Source organism: Buteo buteo, chromosome Z (genome assembly GCF_964188355.1).
Source record: "Buteo buteo chromosome Z, bButBut1.hap1.1, whole genome shotgun sequence".
Lineage (NCBI taxonomy): Eukaryota > Metazoa > Chordata > Aves > Accipitriformes > Accipitridae > Buteo > Buteo buteo.
In genome coordinates this window covers 54,803,878-54,821,277 of record NC_134204.1, presented here as the reverse complement: position 1 = coordinate 54,821,277, position 17,400 = coordinate 54,803,878, and the positions used below count along the sequence as shown (strand labels likewise).

The window sequence follows — 17,400 nt, the reverse complement described above, 5'->3', positions numbered from 1 at the left end:
ATTAAGAGCTGGCATTTAAAAGCCCAAAAAGAAAATAACCAGGACTCTATCAATATGTGCTTCTGAGCTTAGCACAGAAAACAAATTTAAACAACCTGGTAAGGAGCTTAGCAACTCAGGTTTGCAGGGAACAGTATTGTAGGATTTAGCACCATTTCTAGGCCACAAGAAACATACCTAATAAAAGTGTACTGCTCATCATACATCCAGGGCTGTAATTCCAGGCTAGGATACTTCCCAAAGGGAGGAACAATCAGGCTGAACATGAGAGCAATACACACAAAGACAGCTGGCAGCACAATCTGAAATTGCAAGGAAAGAGCAAGCCCATTTTAAAACAAATTTTCCCAGAGGCATCAGGAGCTACCTGCGAGTCACTTAATGGATCAAAATGTTTTCAAAGTTTCCCAGGAAGGTCTTTGCTATTTACACCAAGGCATTGCTAGATACCAATACAAGACCCATCCTGGCACTCACTTGGGATGCATAGGATTCAGCCTGCAAATGCTGCTTTCAAGGCCAAATTTGGATTTGAACCTCAGCTGCATCTTTCCTGGGCAAGAATATTGTAACCACTTGGTTATCACATAACTCCTTTCACTTGCACAGGCCCCTTTTTTCTCAGATATGTGCATTCTCTTGAGATTTTCTGCCCACCTTCAACTCTAAATACAATGCACAGTCCAGAGCTGTCCCTGCTGAGGGACCCTGCACATGGTGGGTGCTCTCACCTGAGCAAAGAAGCCCTTCCGGCTCCTCTTGGCAATAAGCAGCCTCTTCCACAACAGAGCCGTGAACTGCTGCTGGGTGAGCTTCCAGCCCTTCATCTGGTAGGAGCCTTTCCCATCCATGCCACTGAGAAGGTCTGTCTCTCTGGATTCTGTTAGCAAGAAGAAATGACCCTCATTCAAAAGCTCATGAGATATTCTCTGGGCACTTCTATGCTGGAGACACAGGGTGACAGCTGGAGCAGCTACTCTCACTCAAAAAACCCAAGAGAACTGTGAGCACAGATAGCAACAGAAATTCACATGAATGCATTTTCAGCCTTCTTTCTCAGAGCCTTGATAGGAGGATTGAGCAGTGGATACCACACTGCCCACTATTGCTAAAGGCAAATAAACCACCACTCCTTTGGCAGTGTCAGCCTTATGATTTGCAGTATTTATAATATGAAAGAGTCTCCACAGGAAGAAAACAGGCTTGAGCTCCAGCAATACCTGGATCTATGTCTGAATCGTTAGGATCAAATGCATCATCTTCTGTAAATGGACGGAGGCAGCTCTGTCTGTCTCCAAACACGCGCCTGTTCCTTCTGGCTGGCAATGTCCCATCTGAAAATAATGCAGTTATGATTAGCTGAACTTATCTCCAATTAGCCCCAGAAAAACCAAAGCGGTATCATTTTCATTTTCCATGTCATGCATTTGCAAACTGAGGAGCTGATCTGGAGTGACTCCAGTGCAGGTAAAAGTAAAACCAAGACTGTCACTCTGCAAGGGTCACATGTTTTATGCGCCATTTTTGTGTGCTGTCCTAGAAGCTTCTTCCAGTGCACTGGACAGTTTTTTTTCCCCACTTAGCCATGGAAACAGCAGGTTGCTCTCACTGTAAGAAAACTCTCACTTAATACATATATGACTCCAAGCGCAATTTGCTAGCACTAGTTTATCAGGAAATCCTGGCACAAGCACCTAGTGCAGTGCGCTGCTCTCAAAGTCATTTGGTCCCTACCATGGTCTGACCCTGTCAAGAGTTCTTCCTGTTACTCAGAGAAGACAATAGCTTCAGTAAAGTAATTCACAATACACTCAAACACTAGAAACTCTCCAGTATTACAAAATAAAGGTGCTACTACTGAGTCAATAGAAGTTAACAGTATATAAAAGCATGCATTAAGTATACTAAGAACAGCTATTTTAGGTCATTAAAAATTTTAGCACAGCAGAGTTCCAGTTCAGTCTGTGTCACTGTATAGCTGGACATACTGCCATAGACAAAGGTCACCCACCTGCCCAAGGCTGGTGAGACCAGGAATGCTCCTCATTTGAGATACCCACTAGACCCTTTATTCCCCTGGGTTCTAAGATTTTACTCCTGAAATATCTAGGCTTGATCAGCCTTGTGCTTAAACAGCACAAATACCATACAAAAGTGTACCTCCCCCTGAAGTCTCCCTTCAACATTGTAGGGGACAACTACACCCACCTGAGGTTTCTGCATCCACACCACTATCATCAGCCACTTTCAGGAAGATCTGAAAAGCAATGGTAAGGGTCAGTGAAAATCAGAAGAGGAGCACTATTGCGGGGACTGCTTCAGAGGATGCCAAGAGAAAGCGCAAGACTGACAGATGCAGCACAAGAGTAGAGGATACAGGGTTCATCCCGCGTGCGACGGGGACATGAAGCTTCTCTTCAGCTTCCAGGAGCCAGGCTGTAACCACATACCAGATGTTCCCCCTTTCCAATATCAGTTCTCAGTGCATCTCAAACACAAGCCCTTTACCATGTCTCAGACAAAGACCTAGCTACTAAATCTGGGGAATCCCATCTTCCTCCTAGTCTGACAGCCCTCACACTCCTGTTCACGCTTGAATAGGCACCTTTGTGGAACTTGTCCCACAGACTCTCCTAAACTGGGGAGGGGGATCAAATTCCAGAGTGCGGCCAAGGCCTTCACAGCTGTGGGAGAACCTAGAGGGCAACCTCAGTAAGTGACAGCACCACCATTTCAGTTTCTCTTGTCATTGTTTAAAAAAGACATTTCACATAAGCTGGATAAAGTGCATGACAATTCTGTGATAAAAGAAAAGGAAACTTGTCAGTTGGAACACAGCCACAAGGAACAAACCCTAAAAACATCCCTAACAAGAGCATACGTCTAAGTGGTTTCTGTAAAGTATGGTCTCCAGTACCGAAATGTATGTTTTCAGTTAAACGCAGCACAAAGCATCCCTAAAAATACCTCAAAGGTGTTTACACAGTCATTAGAAGCCAACTGGGGGCCAACCTCCACGTGACATCTCAGTGAAGTGCAACTGAGTAAAAAGGACCTGTCTATGCTTGCCTGTACTACATTTCAGTTTTTAATGCATGCCTCCATGAGCACACACTTAAAGGCAGAAGACAATCCATTTTGGAAAGGAACACAAAGCTGCCTGTTCCACAATATATGTTTACAGGAAGAGAGAAGACTCTGTCTCGTTCTTATTTCTCCCATGATTTGTTTTGCCTAGTTTAAGTCAAACGAGAATCTTCAGCTTACTCACCTCCTCCAGGGTGGTTTCAGAGATGCCGTAGCTGGAAATGCCAAGATCAGAGAGACGGTCATCAATTTCATGGAACAGCTCCACAAAAGCTCCCTCTTTAGCAGCCTTGTATGGCAAGACATAGGTTAATTCATGGCCGATGTCCTCCACCAGCCTGGCCTCAGGAACATGTTTTGTAATGAGATTTGAAATTGCAGAGACATCTGGAAGAACCAGAAGCAAAAGATGGTGTTCATCTTGTTACTGCCCGTTATGTAGAAAGAGCAGCTCAGTCTTAAATACCTTGCCGGAAGGAAAGGAGAGGAAAATGGGACATGTCTGGAAAGCAGCTCATTTCCATGGGAAGTCTGGTTTCTTTTTACACTTAACACAAGCTTGGACAAAAGTCTGGACCCAAGCCTGGCTACTCTTTTTATTTGCAGAATTTGGGAGAGCTTTTACATGCTACTGGCAGCCCTGTAAGTCACTGATGTACAGTTCACCAGTAAACATTACATACTGCTAAAAAGCCTAGCAACTATACAATCTTTGGTTATTAACCCAAAATGGCTTACTAAAGAAAAATGTTCGAATATTTATGGATTTAAAAACACCATCTCTGTGAATTTAATAACTGTCCCAAGACTGTAGCTACACAGGGCACAAGGTTTAGGCAGTTGTCCAAGGTCAAAGATAGAGCAAGGTAAGTACTGGGACTGAATCTTACATTCTTTTCCAAGCCTCACCTATTGTCAGTGTGTCACTTTCATGGTCACTGCCAAGGCCAGCGTCAGAGCTGCTCTGGGAGACACTGTCATCCTGGTCACAAAAGAGAAGACAACCATTGTTTCCTTCTGTTTAACCAAAAAGGGGCCCACCAGATGCTACACACCAGGTAACTCCAACCAGATGCTGCAACATGTAGGATACTCCACAGAGGAGTCAGAAAGTAATGGTGACATAGCACTGCAAAGCGCTGAAATACAACCAAGAGGTCACAGTTACAGAAGTGAGTGTTACTAAAGTGTGCATTTCATCCATTCTGTATCTCTCCAATCAGCTCTGGACCACCAGCATTGAAAGAAACCATAATGGAGATGTACATCCCATGAAACAGTTTAACTAGACGTGATCTGGCACAGTACCTATAAAAGCAAGTAACAATTCTTTTAAAGAATGAGGGGTTTCTCTGAGACATTCTACCATGTAAAATCTTAGCTGCTGCTTCCCATAAGCCTAAGATTTCACGAAGGAAGAATGAATATGAGCAGGAAGGGTCAGCTGTACCTTTTTCAGATAGGACACTGTGCTGCTGCTGTTTCGGCAGGAGCTCAGAGAGGAATCCACATCCTTCTTGACCAGGGTCAAATAATAGCCTGTTCCCAGCTGGTTCTTCAGGAAGAGAGAAGAGCCAACACAGCAGAGCTTGCCATGAGAAATGATGGCAATCCGGTCCCCCAGGATGTCTGCCTCATCCATGTGGTGCGTGGAGAGAATGATAGTGCGGCCTGGAAGAAAGCAAGTGAAGACACTGCTGTTAAGTCAACCATACCCATGCTTCCAAGTCAAAGCCACAATCATCTGGATATTGCCATGAAGCTGGACAGGAGGCTGATGCCACAAGTCCAAGCTCCTTTGAACAAGGCCTAGCAGTATGGAAAAGGTTTGCAGCTGCTGTCATGGATTTATTCTCCACACTCTCTGCAGGCCCTTCTCATGCTCAGCAAAGGCAGGTTAATTTCATGTCAGCAAGGTTGGTTGCACAGAGCAGAACAGGACACTGCTGCACACCAAGGGTGAATTTCTGACTTTAACTGCCCTCACAACCCAGTAAGGAACTGTGTTCATGACCTCTGACATGAATAGGATGAGAAAGGAGGACAGATGAAAGATCAGAACATCCTTGTCCTACATGCTCTTTGTTCCTTCCTCAGTGCAGGCAACAACAGATTTGCAAAGACACACTGCTATTTTGAGAAAATCCTAAATCAGATTGATTTTCTTTTGCTTTCCACAATACATTCATTAGGAGTAGAGAAAAAGACCACATACCTTGCCGATACTTCAGGAGCAATTCCCATATCCCTCTGCGAGAATAAGGATCCACCCCAGCTGTGGGCTCATCCAGAATGACAACCTTGGAGCCACCAACAAAGGCTAAGGCAACTGAGAGCTTCCTCTGCATGCCACCTGACAGGCACAAGAAGAAAGAGGTGTTCAGGCTGACACAGAGATGAGGGGAACAGCAATAGCTGCAGCACAGTGGATAATGAGCTCTCCAAGAGAAAGCAGAATTGCATACTGAGAAGACCAAGCACTGCTGTTTCAGGCCTTCAGGGTCCCATCACCTTCAGGACAGGGGATAATTCATCTGGATGGTCTTCTCTCAGTGGAGTCCAACTCTCCTACTGCAGGAAAGCTCACTTTGCAAGCCCTTCCATAAGTGAATCATACAATCTCTACATTGACAGTAGCACGTCACCAGCTTGGAGCCCTAACTATATTTCAGTATCTGGAGCACAGGCCTCCAGAGCTTGAGCTGCAGAAATAAGTCCCCAAGAGACATTCCTCCTGTGGAAGTGTGCCAGAGGCAGCAGGAAGGAATTATATTACACTCTTTAATACTAAAGCCAACCTGTGGCCATCTGCTCTCCCTTCCCAAGGTCAAATGCACAGTATGTTGTGATAGTTGAGTCAGAGACAAAGGAGACTCGGTCCCTCAACTATCTGGTACAGACTGACACAGGAATCCTGCCACTCCTGAACAAAGGGGAAGGATACTCAAGTCAGCTTAAGAAATGTACATACGGTTCACAAACAGTAAGAGACTTGGAGATTATGGTATGAGCCGCTCTCACCTAAACCCATAAAAACCAAGCATATTAGTAAGCATTTGGAGAACACATATCACATGTAGCTGGTCTATGTCACGATGGAACAAAGTACAAAATACTCAGAGAAAGTGAGTGATTTGTTATGGCCATTAGATAGCATAAGACAGTGTAAGACTGTTAAGTTTACTAAGATATGCTGATTAGGTACCTAATAAATAGCAGATTTCCTGGAGTATTTAATTGTGTGGTAGTCTATATTTAATTGGGAGGATCCAACCAAGGTCTGTGATGCAGCCTCTGTGAAACCCAAGAGTTCTTCTGGGGCTGAGGAAGTAGCTGAGAAACGTAAAAGCAGCTGAACCTACCAGAGAGTTTGCTTGTCCTAGCTTTCAGTTTGTGGGGCAAACCAACATCCGTTGCCATCTGCTCCATCTCCTCTTTCACCTTCTTTTCTGGCAGCCCTTTGAGCCGAGCGTAGAACCAGATGTGCTCCTCCACAGTCAGCCTAGGGAACAGAAGCAAGCTCAGGGCACAGCTGAGAGCACCAGGCTGGGATTCATCCCTTGCATTAGCATTAGAGCAGGCATGGTTGTTGGCTTGGGAAAACATCTTTTAAGGCCGAGGTTTCAGAAAGGAGCTACAGACTGGGTGTGCTCAGCTTGGGCCTGATTTCAGTGTGTGGCTATTCAGCACCAATGTAAATAATCCTCCTTTAAGGGCACTTGACAGAGTATCCTAAATACCCCAAATCACTAGGCACTGGCGAAACATTTGGCCTAGTTAAGTTTAATGGAGCAGATTTCTTTAAAGAGACACAGAAAATGAAAGTGTAGACTCTTGCTGATAATTCACAGGCATGCACAAACGCACTAATAAACAGAATGTCTTTGCACCGATCTCACACCACCCTGCTGCCTCACACCATGCACACAGATAAAGATAGGACCATCTTAGGTGAAAGCTCACTACTGTCTCCCAAAGAACCCAAATGTCTGTTGGATAACACCAACCCTGCATCTCACAGATGCTACTCACAAGTCAAACAGCACATTGTGCTGTGGACAGACACCCAGGTTCTGCCGGATGGTGCTGAGCTCAGAGCGGATATCTTTGCCCAGGATGAAGGCGGTACCCGAGGTTGGGGGGAACAATCCAGTCAAGATGGACCTGAAGGACAGACACAACAGATAAGCAGGTTTGACCACTAGGAAGTGGCTACTGCACATGCCAGGATGGATGAATAGGTGGAAGCCCTGGGGAACTCCCACATCAGGGAAGAAGTCTGAGAAACATCTCACCAATGGATTAAAAAAAAATAATCAGCTCCAATGGTTTTAACAGCGATCAAAGCACACCCAAATGACTCTGCTTGAAGGAAATATTTTTTCCTCTAAAAGCTTCCCATCCTTTCAGTCCCAACTCGTTTCCTTACACTGGTAAGTCAGAATCACAAATAGCATTACTAAAAAATGCTGCCAGCAGATTCATTCGGCACAACCTCAACCTGAACTACCTCCACTTTCAGTTCCCTGTATCTGTGCATCTTCTGAGGCAGCTGCACAACTAGAGTAGGTCAGCAGGGCTCTACTGAGATCACTGGAGCACCCTAGTCTGTACCAGCTTGCACACTGCAGCTGTACAGCTACCTCTACCTCACTGATAGGAAATGCAGTATTCAGAGTCACTTCCCACACTGTCTTAAAGCATTATTTTGTTCTTACATAGTAGTGGTTTTCCCTGCTCCATTATGTCCCAGAAAGGAGGTGATTTGTCCTTCATAGAAGTTCAGTGTGAGACCATCTACAGCAACTTTCTTGCCATCACGATAAACCTTGACCAGGTTCTGGATGGAAACACCAAGGCTCAGATGCATAGGTTCTTCCTCCTTGCAGACTGGAAGAAAACAGCAAAGTAGAGAGAGATATGATAGGTTTTAACAGCAACTGTGTGGGAGTTCTAACAAACACCACATTCCCTCAAGTCTGTGGAGATCCAAGGAGAAATGAGCTATATGAAGAACTGACGACATTTGTTCTTCAGGGCAGAAACCTTCAAGAGAAGCTGTCTTTTAGCTCTTTTCTCTCTACTGGGCTCATGTGGGAGTTGGAAATCTCCAGTGTCACCAGGGTCGGCAAAAATGGGAGGAATTTTCAACTCCATGAGGCTGGAGGACCCATCTGCACTCAAGTGGGCAAAGTACTTTATCTGGGTACACCCACCTGATCAGCACACCCAAACTGCAATAACAGAGCAATGACCAATTTCATCTTAGCCATGCCAGTCCTGCTGTCCTTGGACCCTCCTTTCAAAAAGGTAGACCACAACACTTCACTGAAGAAAGGTTCTGTGTGCAGCACTTACCTTCTGAAGGCCCCTTCTGGTCAGGATGAGGGTGCTGCCTGTCCTGTGGTTCCTCGCCAAACCAGTAAGACTTTGTGAAAGGAAAGTACCAGGGCCTGGGAATCCCATACTGGCCTAAAGACAAAAGCATTACATGAGCCTGACTGCATCTGTTCCTTTTCTTATATTAGCTTTCAGCACAAGAAGGGAAGTACTCCACCCACAATAAGCCTCTAGGTTAGGCAGGACTAAAAGATCTTTCTTGATGGAGACACTGCCAGACTGTGGGAGTAAGTGACATCTCTTTCCCCAAACTTCACTTCAGGGTTAAAAGCCCTGTGCTGGAAGGTGCTAAGCAGCCACATGTGGTGCTGATACTCTCAATTCCTCCCCTGCAGCAGGGTCTGTGGACTTAGCAGTTCAGAGAAGGGAACAGCTGAAGAGCACCAAAGCTTCTGGGACTAGCTCAGCCATCACCACAATTGGGCACAGCCTCTGTGCTGGGCAACAGTCACTGCTATTAGCAGCAACAACCTCACTGTCATGCTGGTCTGTGGTTCTCCTCCATGACCTTTCTACAGCGTTGCTTAAAAATGGGCCCAACTTGTCCCCTGGCAAATGAGTAGGGTGAAAGAATCTATTTAAAAGTGTGAAGACATGATCCTCCCTCAGAAGCAGACCTCACCTGGGAAGACAGACTCAATGTACCAGGTCATGACCCCATATAGGAAGGTATCGAACAACATCATGCCGGCAGATGTGGTGATGCTAAAGCCATCTTCTTCCAACGGGCTCTCAAAGAAGTTGTCCCACTGAACACCAACTCCCTGCTCCTCAAACAGTGCAAAGTACTCACAACCAAAGCCAAAGGCTACTGGAGACAGCAGGCTCTGCAAATGGGAGGCATGAACATGCATTCAGTTTTTCACAACTACTCTCCAACTGGGCAGCTCAGCTCTAGCACAAGGCTAACGGGCATAGTCAAGAAGCCCTAAAGGAAAAGTCCAAGGTCCAAGGAACATGACCCATATTTGCAGAGAGGGAGCGGAAGACTCAGTCTTGGTTCCAGCAAGCAAGCAAGGCCTGAAGTCTCTGCTGGACCACCACCCAGAATTGTTTGTTTCCCTATTTTCTTTCCCTTGCTCTTTGGACTTTTATGTGAGGAAGAGATCACTAACCATCACCTTCTCCAGAGAGGTCAGAAGTGCTGCACAGAGGAAAGGCAGCTGGTTCCTTCAGCCTGCATATTTGGTGGCACAGCATCACAGCATACAGAGATCAAGGCAGCTTAGTCTGGCTGAATTACTTCTACTATCAAAGCCAACAAAACCCTCCCAGCAGCTCCTAGCAGGTTCAGTCAACCTCTTTACCAAGCCCAGCCCTGATAGCCTCTTACACTGGAAAATTATTGTTCCATTGCCACCTCCCCCCTTTTGTTATCAGTGTCTAGCTAGAGAGCTGCTGAGTGCCATACTGGCTGACACCGAGTGCCCAGGACAATCTCCTCAAGACTCACCGCAAATATCTTGAGTGAGAAGCTGACGTAGTCCTGCCAGGCAACACACAGCACGTAAGGTAGGTACAGCGTGAAATAGACAATGCCCCCACAGGCAGCTGCGAGGTTGGCCCTGGAGAACACGGTGCTGATGAGGAAGCACTGGAGGATCGTCACAACACCGAAGATCGAGAGGAAAACAAACACCACACTAGGGTCGCTGTAAGGCAGCAGATTCCCCATCTGGCAGGAGAACAACAGGTGCATCAGGCTTTGAAAGAGCTCTCCAAGGTGGGTCTAGTACAAGCAGGTCTGCAGAGCTGCTGCTCAGGGGAGGCTGGGCTTGCCGCAATTTGCCCAACAGCCTTCCCAGAAGTGGGGCAGTACCAGACACACCTTTTCAAGAGCACTGAATCTACTACAGCCTCTCCTGCTATTTTCAGCCACTCAGCCCTCTTTTGTTCCAAAACCCTGCTCCCAAAAAGTTGCTCATCAGCCCAGACTCATTAACTCTTCCCCAGTGTGCCAGTGCAGACTACCGCTTAGCAGACTCAAGACTCTAGATTCTGCTGCCACAGATCAAACCAGTCAACTCACCTTAAGGATCAGTACCAGCAGGCCTGCACTCATCAGGAGAGGGATGAGGCTGCTAATGAACCAGCTCAGCCAAAGGATCCCATTGTCAAGTCCCATAATCCTCATCGTCTCCTTCAGCCGGGCTTCCTTCTCATACACAATGCCCTTAATTATCACAGCCACTGAGTAGATCCAGGCTAGAGTCATGAAGAGAGGCATGGAGCGGCTCATGACACGCAGAAATCTGAGAGAAGGAAGGAAAAGGGCCAGGAGAACAGAGTGAGAAACATCACTGCAACTTCAGGTACCACTCAAGGGCTAGCAGAGCATGGTGACAGCTAAGGCTTCACTGCATAAAGCAGCCGATGTGCAGAGCACGCATGACAGGACCAGTGTCTCACCATGAGGTGAGGCTGATGGGTTTAGAGCACATCACCAGCCTGGAGCAGGAGCTAGAGTCACAACTGTCATTCAGTGGAAGAGCAGGTACAAAAATCTGCCTTTCCTGGGGACTGCTCTCAACTGTCCTCTTTCCACTCTCCTGTGCCTAGGTCTCTGCTTTTTTTCCAGTGCTATTTTTGCCTGTATCAGGTTTGGGGATATGGTCACATCTCAGGAACGCACTCTGTATGTGAAAGTCCCATACAGACAATCCCTCTCCTGGGAAGGACTCTGCAAGTCATTACATATTCTAAATCCTCCATGCAGGTGCCCTAATCCCAGGGATTATAAACACTAAGGAGATTGCTCCCCCACTGATAGTAGGGACATAAACCTTGCCTGAGGGGTAACAAAAGCCCATGCCTCCCAAGCCACAATCAACCTGGAAGCTTTTGAAGCAGCCTGCATACATACATGTCATCCACATAACACGGGTAGGGCATCTGCTGCACATAAACTCCTGTCTTCTTCTCCGTGCCTGTCTGCACTCTGATGATGGCCTGTTCCACCACATCCTGCAGATAGGCAAAGCCTCCCCAAACATAGCGCATGTCCTCAAAGGGGTCAGCACGGGGACCAGGATCCCAGTACCTGCACCAAAGGAATAAGACCTTTCTGTTAGAAATCCTCATCACTGCATCCCCTGTAAGAAACTGTTCATAAGGCAGGATGTCACGACTCACCCGTCCTTGATCTTGTTAGTCCTTTCTACATTATCAATGTCCATACGTATCTTGTATTTCACATGTTGAGGGAGCTCTATGCTGTTAGGAGCTATTTCAGTGAAGACTATGCCAGCCCAAAACCTCCTTTCATCCAGAAGTTCCAAGGACTTGTTTATAAGACGGACTTCTGTGGCCACAGGCTCCAGTTTGTCCAAGTTGACACACTAGACAGCAACAGATTTGGAAGTGTTTATGGGATGTTACCAAACCAAATGTACTTTGATTATGTTTGGGTGGGAGAAAAAAAAAGGGAGAACTCTGCAATGGTAATGCCATGCCCAAGAAAAGGCTGTAGTGCTGGACTACTTTGCAATGTTTCATGGTAGCCCAGCAAGTTGCTAGAGATGTCATTTTTTCATGCTTGATGGTCATCCGCCAGTCAAACATATATCACTGAGAAATACCCCAGCAAAGGTATTTTCCAGACAAGAGGTTAGGTAGCATTGCAGTACTAGCTACAGGATCCCATCCAAGCACCAATTTCCATAGATAGTCATATTTTCTCTGTTACCAATAAACTAGGTCTAATTCAAAGCCTCTAAGAATCAGTGGAGAGACCCAAAGGCTTTGGACCAGGCCCCTGACAGGCCAAGGCCTGTTTCTGTTTGCACTCACCTGCCAAGATGATCAAGTAACAAGTAGAACAAATTCCATTATTCACTATGTCTTCCACAGCTTAAAGCAGCTGCTAGATTCACTGCAGTCCCCAGCTAAAGCCCCAGATCAAAATATGAGCTGTTACACTGCCGAGGGAAGCAGGAGCTCTCAGTCGCCCAGTAACAGCAGGGTGGGAAACCACATGCAATGGCTAAAGTGAGAGCTTCAAGAACAAGGCTTACAGTTAGGTTCCTACGTCTATATTTAGGCATCTGAAAAAATGGTATTCTCTAACATGCTGTGTACTCAGCCCTACTAAAGCCTGGTTGTTTACAGAAAATGGACTGAAGAACATCTATCTTCCCTTGCCAGGAATGCCCCACTGCACAAATGGAGACCAAGCTGCTGCCCTCCCTGAGCTCCTTGCCCACAGTAGCAGGATCTCACCTCCATGAAGCGGGAGATGGTCTGGATAGCCCGGTCTGTCTCATTGAAGGCATCCACCCAGGTATACACTGAGCCATTTGCTGTTTCAAAGTCCTCCGGATGGTTTGACAGGAAACTGGCAACATCCTCCACTGTCCAGTTGGAAGCTGGCAAGTGCAGGTCCCAGAGAGCTTTGCCCTTCAGCAGCGTCTGCGGATATTTTGTTTTCAAAGGAGAAATAGTTGTTGAGAATTAATGTTAGATCTCCTCTCTCATCACGAAAACGAGTACTACCGGAGAAAACGCCTTTTAAAAAGGTGCAGGGAAATGCCCTCTGCCATACTAAGAAGATCAGCATGGTGGGGCCCTTCCTCTTACCCCCCCATTGCAAAGGATGGGCCTCCCCCGGTGTAGTGTGCTTTGCAGGCTAGCTGGCTGCCTCCATGTCTGTCACCCCTCTCCCAAGGAGAGGGCAGCAGAGAGCCACGCACAGCTCTGCACCCCGCACATGCAAACCGGGTCTTGCACCAGCAAAACAGGGAAGAGGGAGATGCGTGTTCAGGAGAAACGCTTTGGGCTGCCGATGGCTGCCAAGCTCTGCTCACCTCTCTCGAACAAACCTCTGCTCCCGGCTAGGATGGAGAGGGGCTGTGGCATAGCTGGAGGCTAAACTGTCACAGTGCTGAGCAGAAATACCAGCACCAGAGCTTGGGTGGTTTTTCTTACATATTTTGCTATTGCGCCATCAGGGCTGGCTGAAGCCCTGTAGAGCCATGATGTCCTGCCTCTCTGTTATCCTGTCTGGGACAGAGGGTTTTTTCCCCTGGTTTAACTTCTAGGTTTCTGAGTACAGGCTATTGCCCCACTACGTGTATGCACAATGCTCCACACAAGTGCAGTCCAGGTAGAAGCACTGGCCTTGGAGCAGAAACCAGTCCTCTGGGCAGACAATATAAGGGCAGGCAGGAGGGGAGCATTAATTGTAAAGGCCACAGTTGAACTGAAGTAGGAGAGAAAAAAAAAAAAAAAAAAGCCTGCGCAATAGAGAAAACTGTAAAAATCCTAAACAATAAAAACAGGAAATGGATTTTCTGCCAGAATAAAGAATCAAGTAGAGAGGTGAGGAGCTTCCCCATGCTCTGCTGTTACCAGCAAACCAGAAAGTAATGGGTCACACAGTTATGAAAACAGCATCATGAACTGGGAAAACAGAACAGGCCAAGCTGACAAAGGAGAACCTGCAAGAGGAAAATCTGAGCAAACAGGGATCAGCTATGCTGCACTCTCTTCACATTTGGTCTCCCAAGGTTGGCTCGCACCACCATCCCCAGCAGGAAAGGCAACGTGCCTGCAAGGAAGGGGCTCAGCCTCATCACGTTCAGCAGCAGCGTTAAAGCACCTTAACTCCAGGGGCACATGTTGTCCTCCCTGAAATTAGCAGCTGCATTAGCATCAAGCTGGAAGTGCCAGAGATGGGCAAGCAAAGCACTTTCCTCTCCTTCCGCGGGAAGCAATATGCCAAACAGACTGCACAACCCAGAAAGCTGGGAGGTGATGACTAGTCATCCAGCAGCACGGCAGCCTCAGTGGCTAACAAACAGCAAAGGACCAGCCTTCCCCTTGAAAGCAGCCACAAGCAGGCAACTCTATGTTTCAGCCTATTCATGTACAAGTGATCTGTTCTGCACCCCTAAACTGAATGGGACATTGCCTGGGAGCTGTCCAGGCACTGACAGAAGTCCTCCTGCTTGTGTGAACTGCAACAGGTGACAACAAATGAACCCCTACTACTGTGCCAACACGGAGGAGATGACCAGACTGCTGGGAAGATCAAGAATTAACTACCAGAGCCAGCAGGGTTAACAAGAAGCATAAAATACAAAACCAGAAAAACCTGTGACTCATTTAAAAAAAGAAAAAAAGAAAGCAGCAATATTCACTTTTCAAAGGACACAACTGCAAACCAATATCCAAACCCTGACTTTCTGTCTGCACACTCTGCAAACAATTCAATTTACAGTTGGTGGCCATGGTTTTCACCTCCCTGATGCCAATATCTACAGAATTAACTTCCATAAAGCCAAGAGAGGCACAGGAGTGATGAAAATCACGTCTCTGACCCTCCAGCATATCATCACGTTGATGGGGAAGTACAACAGGGCAGGTCAGAGACTATTCAGCACAGCATTACATTGGGGTAAAAAAGGAATGAACTTCAAGGCTTAAAAGACCTGGGGAGTCTCTGTATAACAGCTGCACTGACACTCAACCAGCTGCCTTGCAGAGACAGAAGGAAAAGCTACTGTGCAACTGTTTCTCTGTTGCACGATCCCAGATTTACTTCACTGTGATTGCGAAGTAAGCAGCACGGGGTGCAAAGATCCACCCCTCAGAGCTGCACCTAAGGGAAGCAACAGTGAACTAAGCCACTTAAGCAGATAATACCCCAGTAATGCAGGTCTAACACCTGGCACAACGCTCCAGGGAGCCAACAGGCTAGCAGAAAGCATGTCAAATCTGAACAAGACTCCCAGCACCTTCTCATGCTCTAGTATGCATGGCATGTTACAAAGTGATCAGCCGTAGGATGATACTTGCTCTTCTCCCCTGAGCACCCAAGTATTACCAAATTAAGCATACCATGCAACTCCAACTTAAGTTTTTACAAGGTTTATGCCAGATTACTGCCAAGCATCTAGGTTCAGCTGAAGCACAGTAATCAGTTAATTCCTATGGTACCCAATGGGGCCCAAGGCCACCCAGCACCTTCCAGGATCTGACCTAGGTATATGACCACTCACTTTGCTGCAATTGTGAGAGCACTGTTGTGGAGAAGTGCACAGCACAGGGAGCTGAACATGTCATCAATCCCACACATCTCCAGTTTACAGAAATACCCCAAGTCAGATACTCATACCACATTAGGGCAACACTGTGCCCATTTCTCCACACAGGCAGATTAGAAATGGGTGTTAAACACACGCTGCTCTTGTTTGCAGCGGATTGTTACTTGAAGGAAGGAATGCCAAGCATAATGCAAGATTGGTACAATCACAACGTGTTTCAAGAAGGGGTCCCATCCATACTATTTATCTGCCTAGCTCTGTACTGAAGCACCATCTAAAGTAAACATTTCTTCACTTATTGCAGAAGACGACAGTGGTGGTTCTAGCAAGGACAGCATACTGACCCGAATGAGATCCATTTCCTGACTACTTTCCATAAACGTCCATATCTTCGGACTTATCTCCTCCCACATCCCCCCGAGGTCACGAAACACACCCAGCTCCTGGAATGTCCTGTTCACCTGTCAGCAAAGAGGAGAGGAAGGTTACTTCCAAGAGCTGGCTGAGATCCTCTGCAGACTGAGAGGGTGCATTGACCTGTCAAGTGAAGTACTGAGTGTTGCTTATATTTAAACAGCAGCTCGGCTTCTGTAGGGACCAAAGTAGGGAAAATCAAATGCACTTGGAAGGAAAACAACAACAGGGAGTGTGGATGCCTGTGGCTGAGCACTGCCTTTCAAGGCTTGGTGGAAAATGACTCTGCCTTGGAGATGAAGGGCATGCAGAGGCAGCCCCTCCCCATGTGCTAAAAGAGTCTTGCTGAGGAAGCTTGGGGAATTACAGAGCACATTAGGTAACCCACAATCGGAAATGATTAAGGATCTGCTGACCAGCCTGCAGTGGAGGAGACAAAGGACACCTGAAGGCTTATCAAGGTCTTCCCCACTCCTATATTCCACATCAGAGATGCAAAGCCTGTAGATAATCAAAAGGCACCAGAGAAAACTTCCAGCCAAGTCCGGGAAAAACGTTCAGCCCGGCCTTTTCTCCTTGAGCCTTCAACAGCAAGTGCATGGGAGGTGAGATACTAGGGAGGCTGTGCTTTGCAGGCACTTCTTCCTAGGCTTGTGTTTGGGCCCAATTTAACATAGAGAAGCTAAGGTGCACAGCCAGCGGACATACCTCATTCTACATACCAAAGGATTGGGCTAGAGTTACCTCAGTCATGACTTTCCTTATGGCTGGTGTGTCTGGAGTGTACAAGATCTTCCCAATCAGCAAGGGTTTCAAAGCCCTCCAGATAATCCTGGAAAGCGGGCTGGATTCCAGGTTCTTCATCAGCTCATTGCAGTAGGGTGCTGAGGAGGAGAGGACAAGGGTGAGTGGCTAAACAGCACAGTGACAACTGCAGAACGCATATGCCCCACTTGTGTGGGCTTCAAGGACAATTACAGCTGAAAGCACAGCATTCATCAGACAATAAAAACCCTGCTTTACTGCAAAGCTCCACAAAAAGTCCCTTTCAGTCCAAGCCTCCGTGGTCTGCCCAGCAAACATGGAACAGCCAGGTAGCCTCCAGCATTAAGAGCCACACTGCTATTTCTGCACTGCTCCCACAGCCCCACTGCACGGCACGAGCAAATTTGTCCAGAAAAGGCCAGATTTCCAAAGGCTGCACCTGACTGTGCTCCCTTTCCCCCTGAAGGACATCCACTAAACAGCCTTCTCTGGACTCTACACAAGGCCCTTGGGCATCTCTTGTATGTTGGTATCTTCGCTGGCCTTAAGGGCATGTGCAGGAGGCAGCAAGTGCATGCCTCTCTGAAACAGTGGAAGGTATTCTGTCCCTCAGGACCACCTGCTTTCATCTGTGGAAGTTTGGGAAACACTAGTGATGACAACCATGAAGTAGATGGGACCTTAGGCCATG

The 17,400-nt window shown here is 47.0% G+C and overlaps 1 protein-coding gene across 4 annotated transcripts in view; it reads right to left on the bottom strand.

Annotated features, from left to right (window-relative positions):
* ABCA1 (ATP binding cassette subfamily A member 1) overlaps positions 1 to 17,400 on the bottom strand; it is a 96,056-nt gene that overhangs the window by 17,632 nt on the left and 61,024 nt on the right. For 3 of the 4 annotated variants that reach the window (XM_075020984.1, XM_075020987.1, XM_075020985.1), the window contains 20 exons: positions 16,689 to 16,828; positions 15,875 to 15,991; positions 12,706 to 12,894; positions 11,620 to 11,825; positions 11,351 to 11,527; positions 10,517 to 10,739; positions 9,941 to 10,162; positions 9,110 to 9,314; positions 8,446 to 8,559; positions 7,806 to 7,977; positions 7,120 to 7,251; positions 6,450 to 6,589; positions 5,303 to 5,440; positions 4,538 to 4,758; positions 3,997 to 4,069; positions 3,272 to 3,474; positions 2,209 to 2,257; positions 1,221 to 1,334; positions 732 to 880; positions 178 to 302 (listed from right to left, as the gene is read on the bottom strand). In XM_075020984.1, coding sequence (XP_074877085.1) covers positions 178 to 302; positions 732 to 880; positions 1,221 to 1,334; positions 2,209 to 2,257; positions 3,272 to 3,474; positions 3,997 to 4,069; positions 4,538 to 4,758; positions 5,303 to 5,440; positions 6,450 to 6,589; positions 7,120 to 7,251; positions 7,806 to 7,977; positions 8,446 to 8,559; positions 9,110 to 9,314; positions 9,941 to 10,162; positions 10,517 to 10,739; positions 11,351 to 11,527; positions 11,620 to 11,825; positions 12,706 to 12,894; positions 15,875 to 15,991; positions 16,689 to 16,828 — 3,109 coding nt within the window. The remainder of the gene's footprint in view (positions 1 to 177; positions 303 to 731; positions 881 to 1,220; positions 1,335 to 2,208; positions 2,258 to 3,271; positions 3,475 to 3,996; positions 4,070 to 4,537; positions 4,759 to 5,302; positions 5,441 to 6,449; positions 6,590 to 7,119; positions 7,252 to 7,805; positions 7,978 to 8,445; positions 8,560 to 9,109; positions 9,315 to 9,940; positions 10,163 to 10,516; positions 10,740 to 11,350; positions 11,528 to 11,619; positions 11,826 to 12,705; positions 12,895 to 15,874; positions 15,992 to 16,688; positions 16,829 to 17,400) is intronic. The other variant, XM_075020988.1, reaches the window with a different exon arrangement.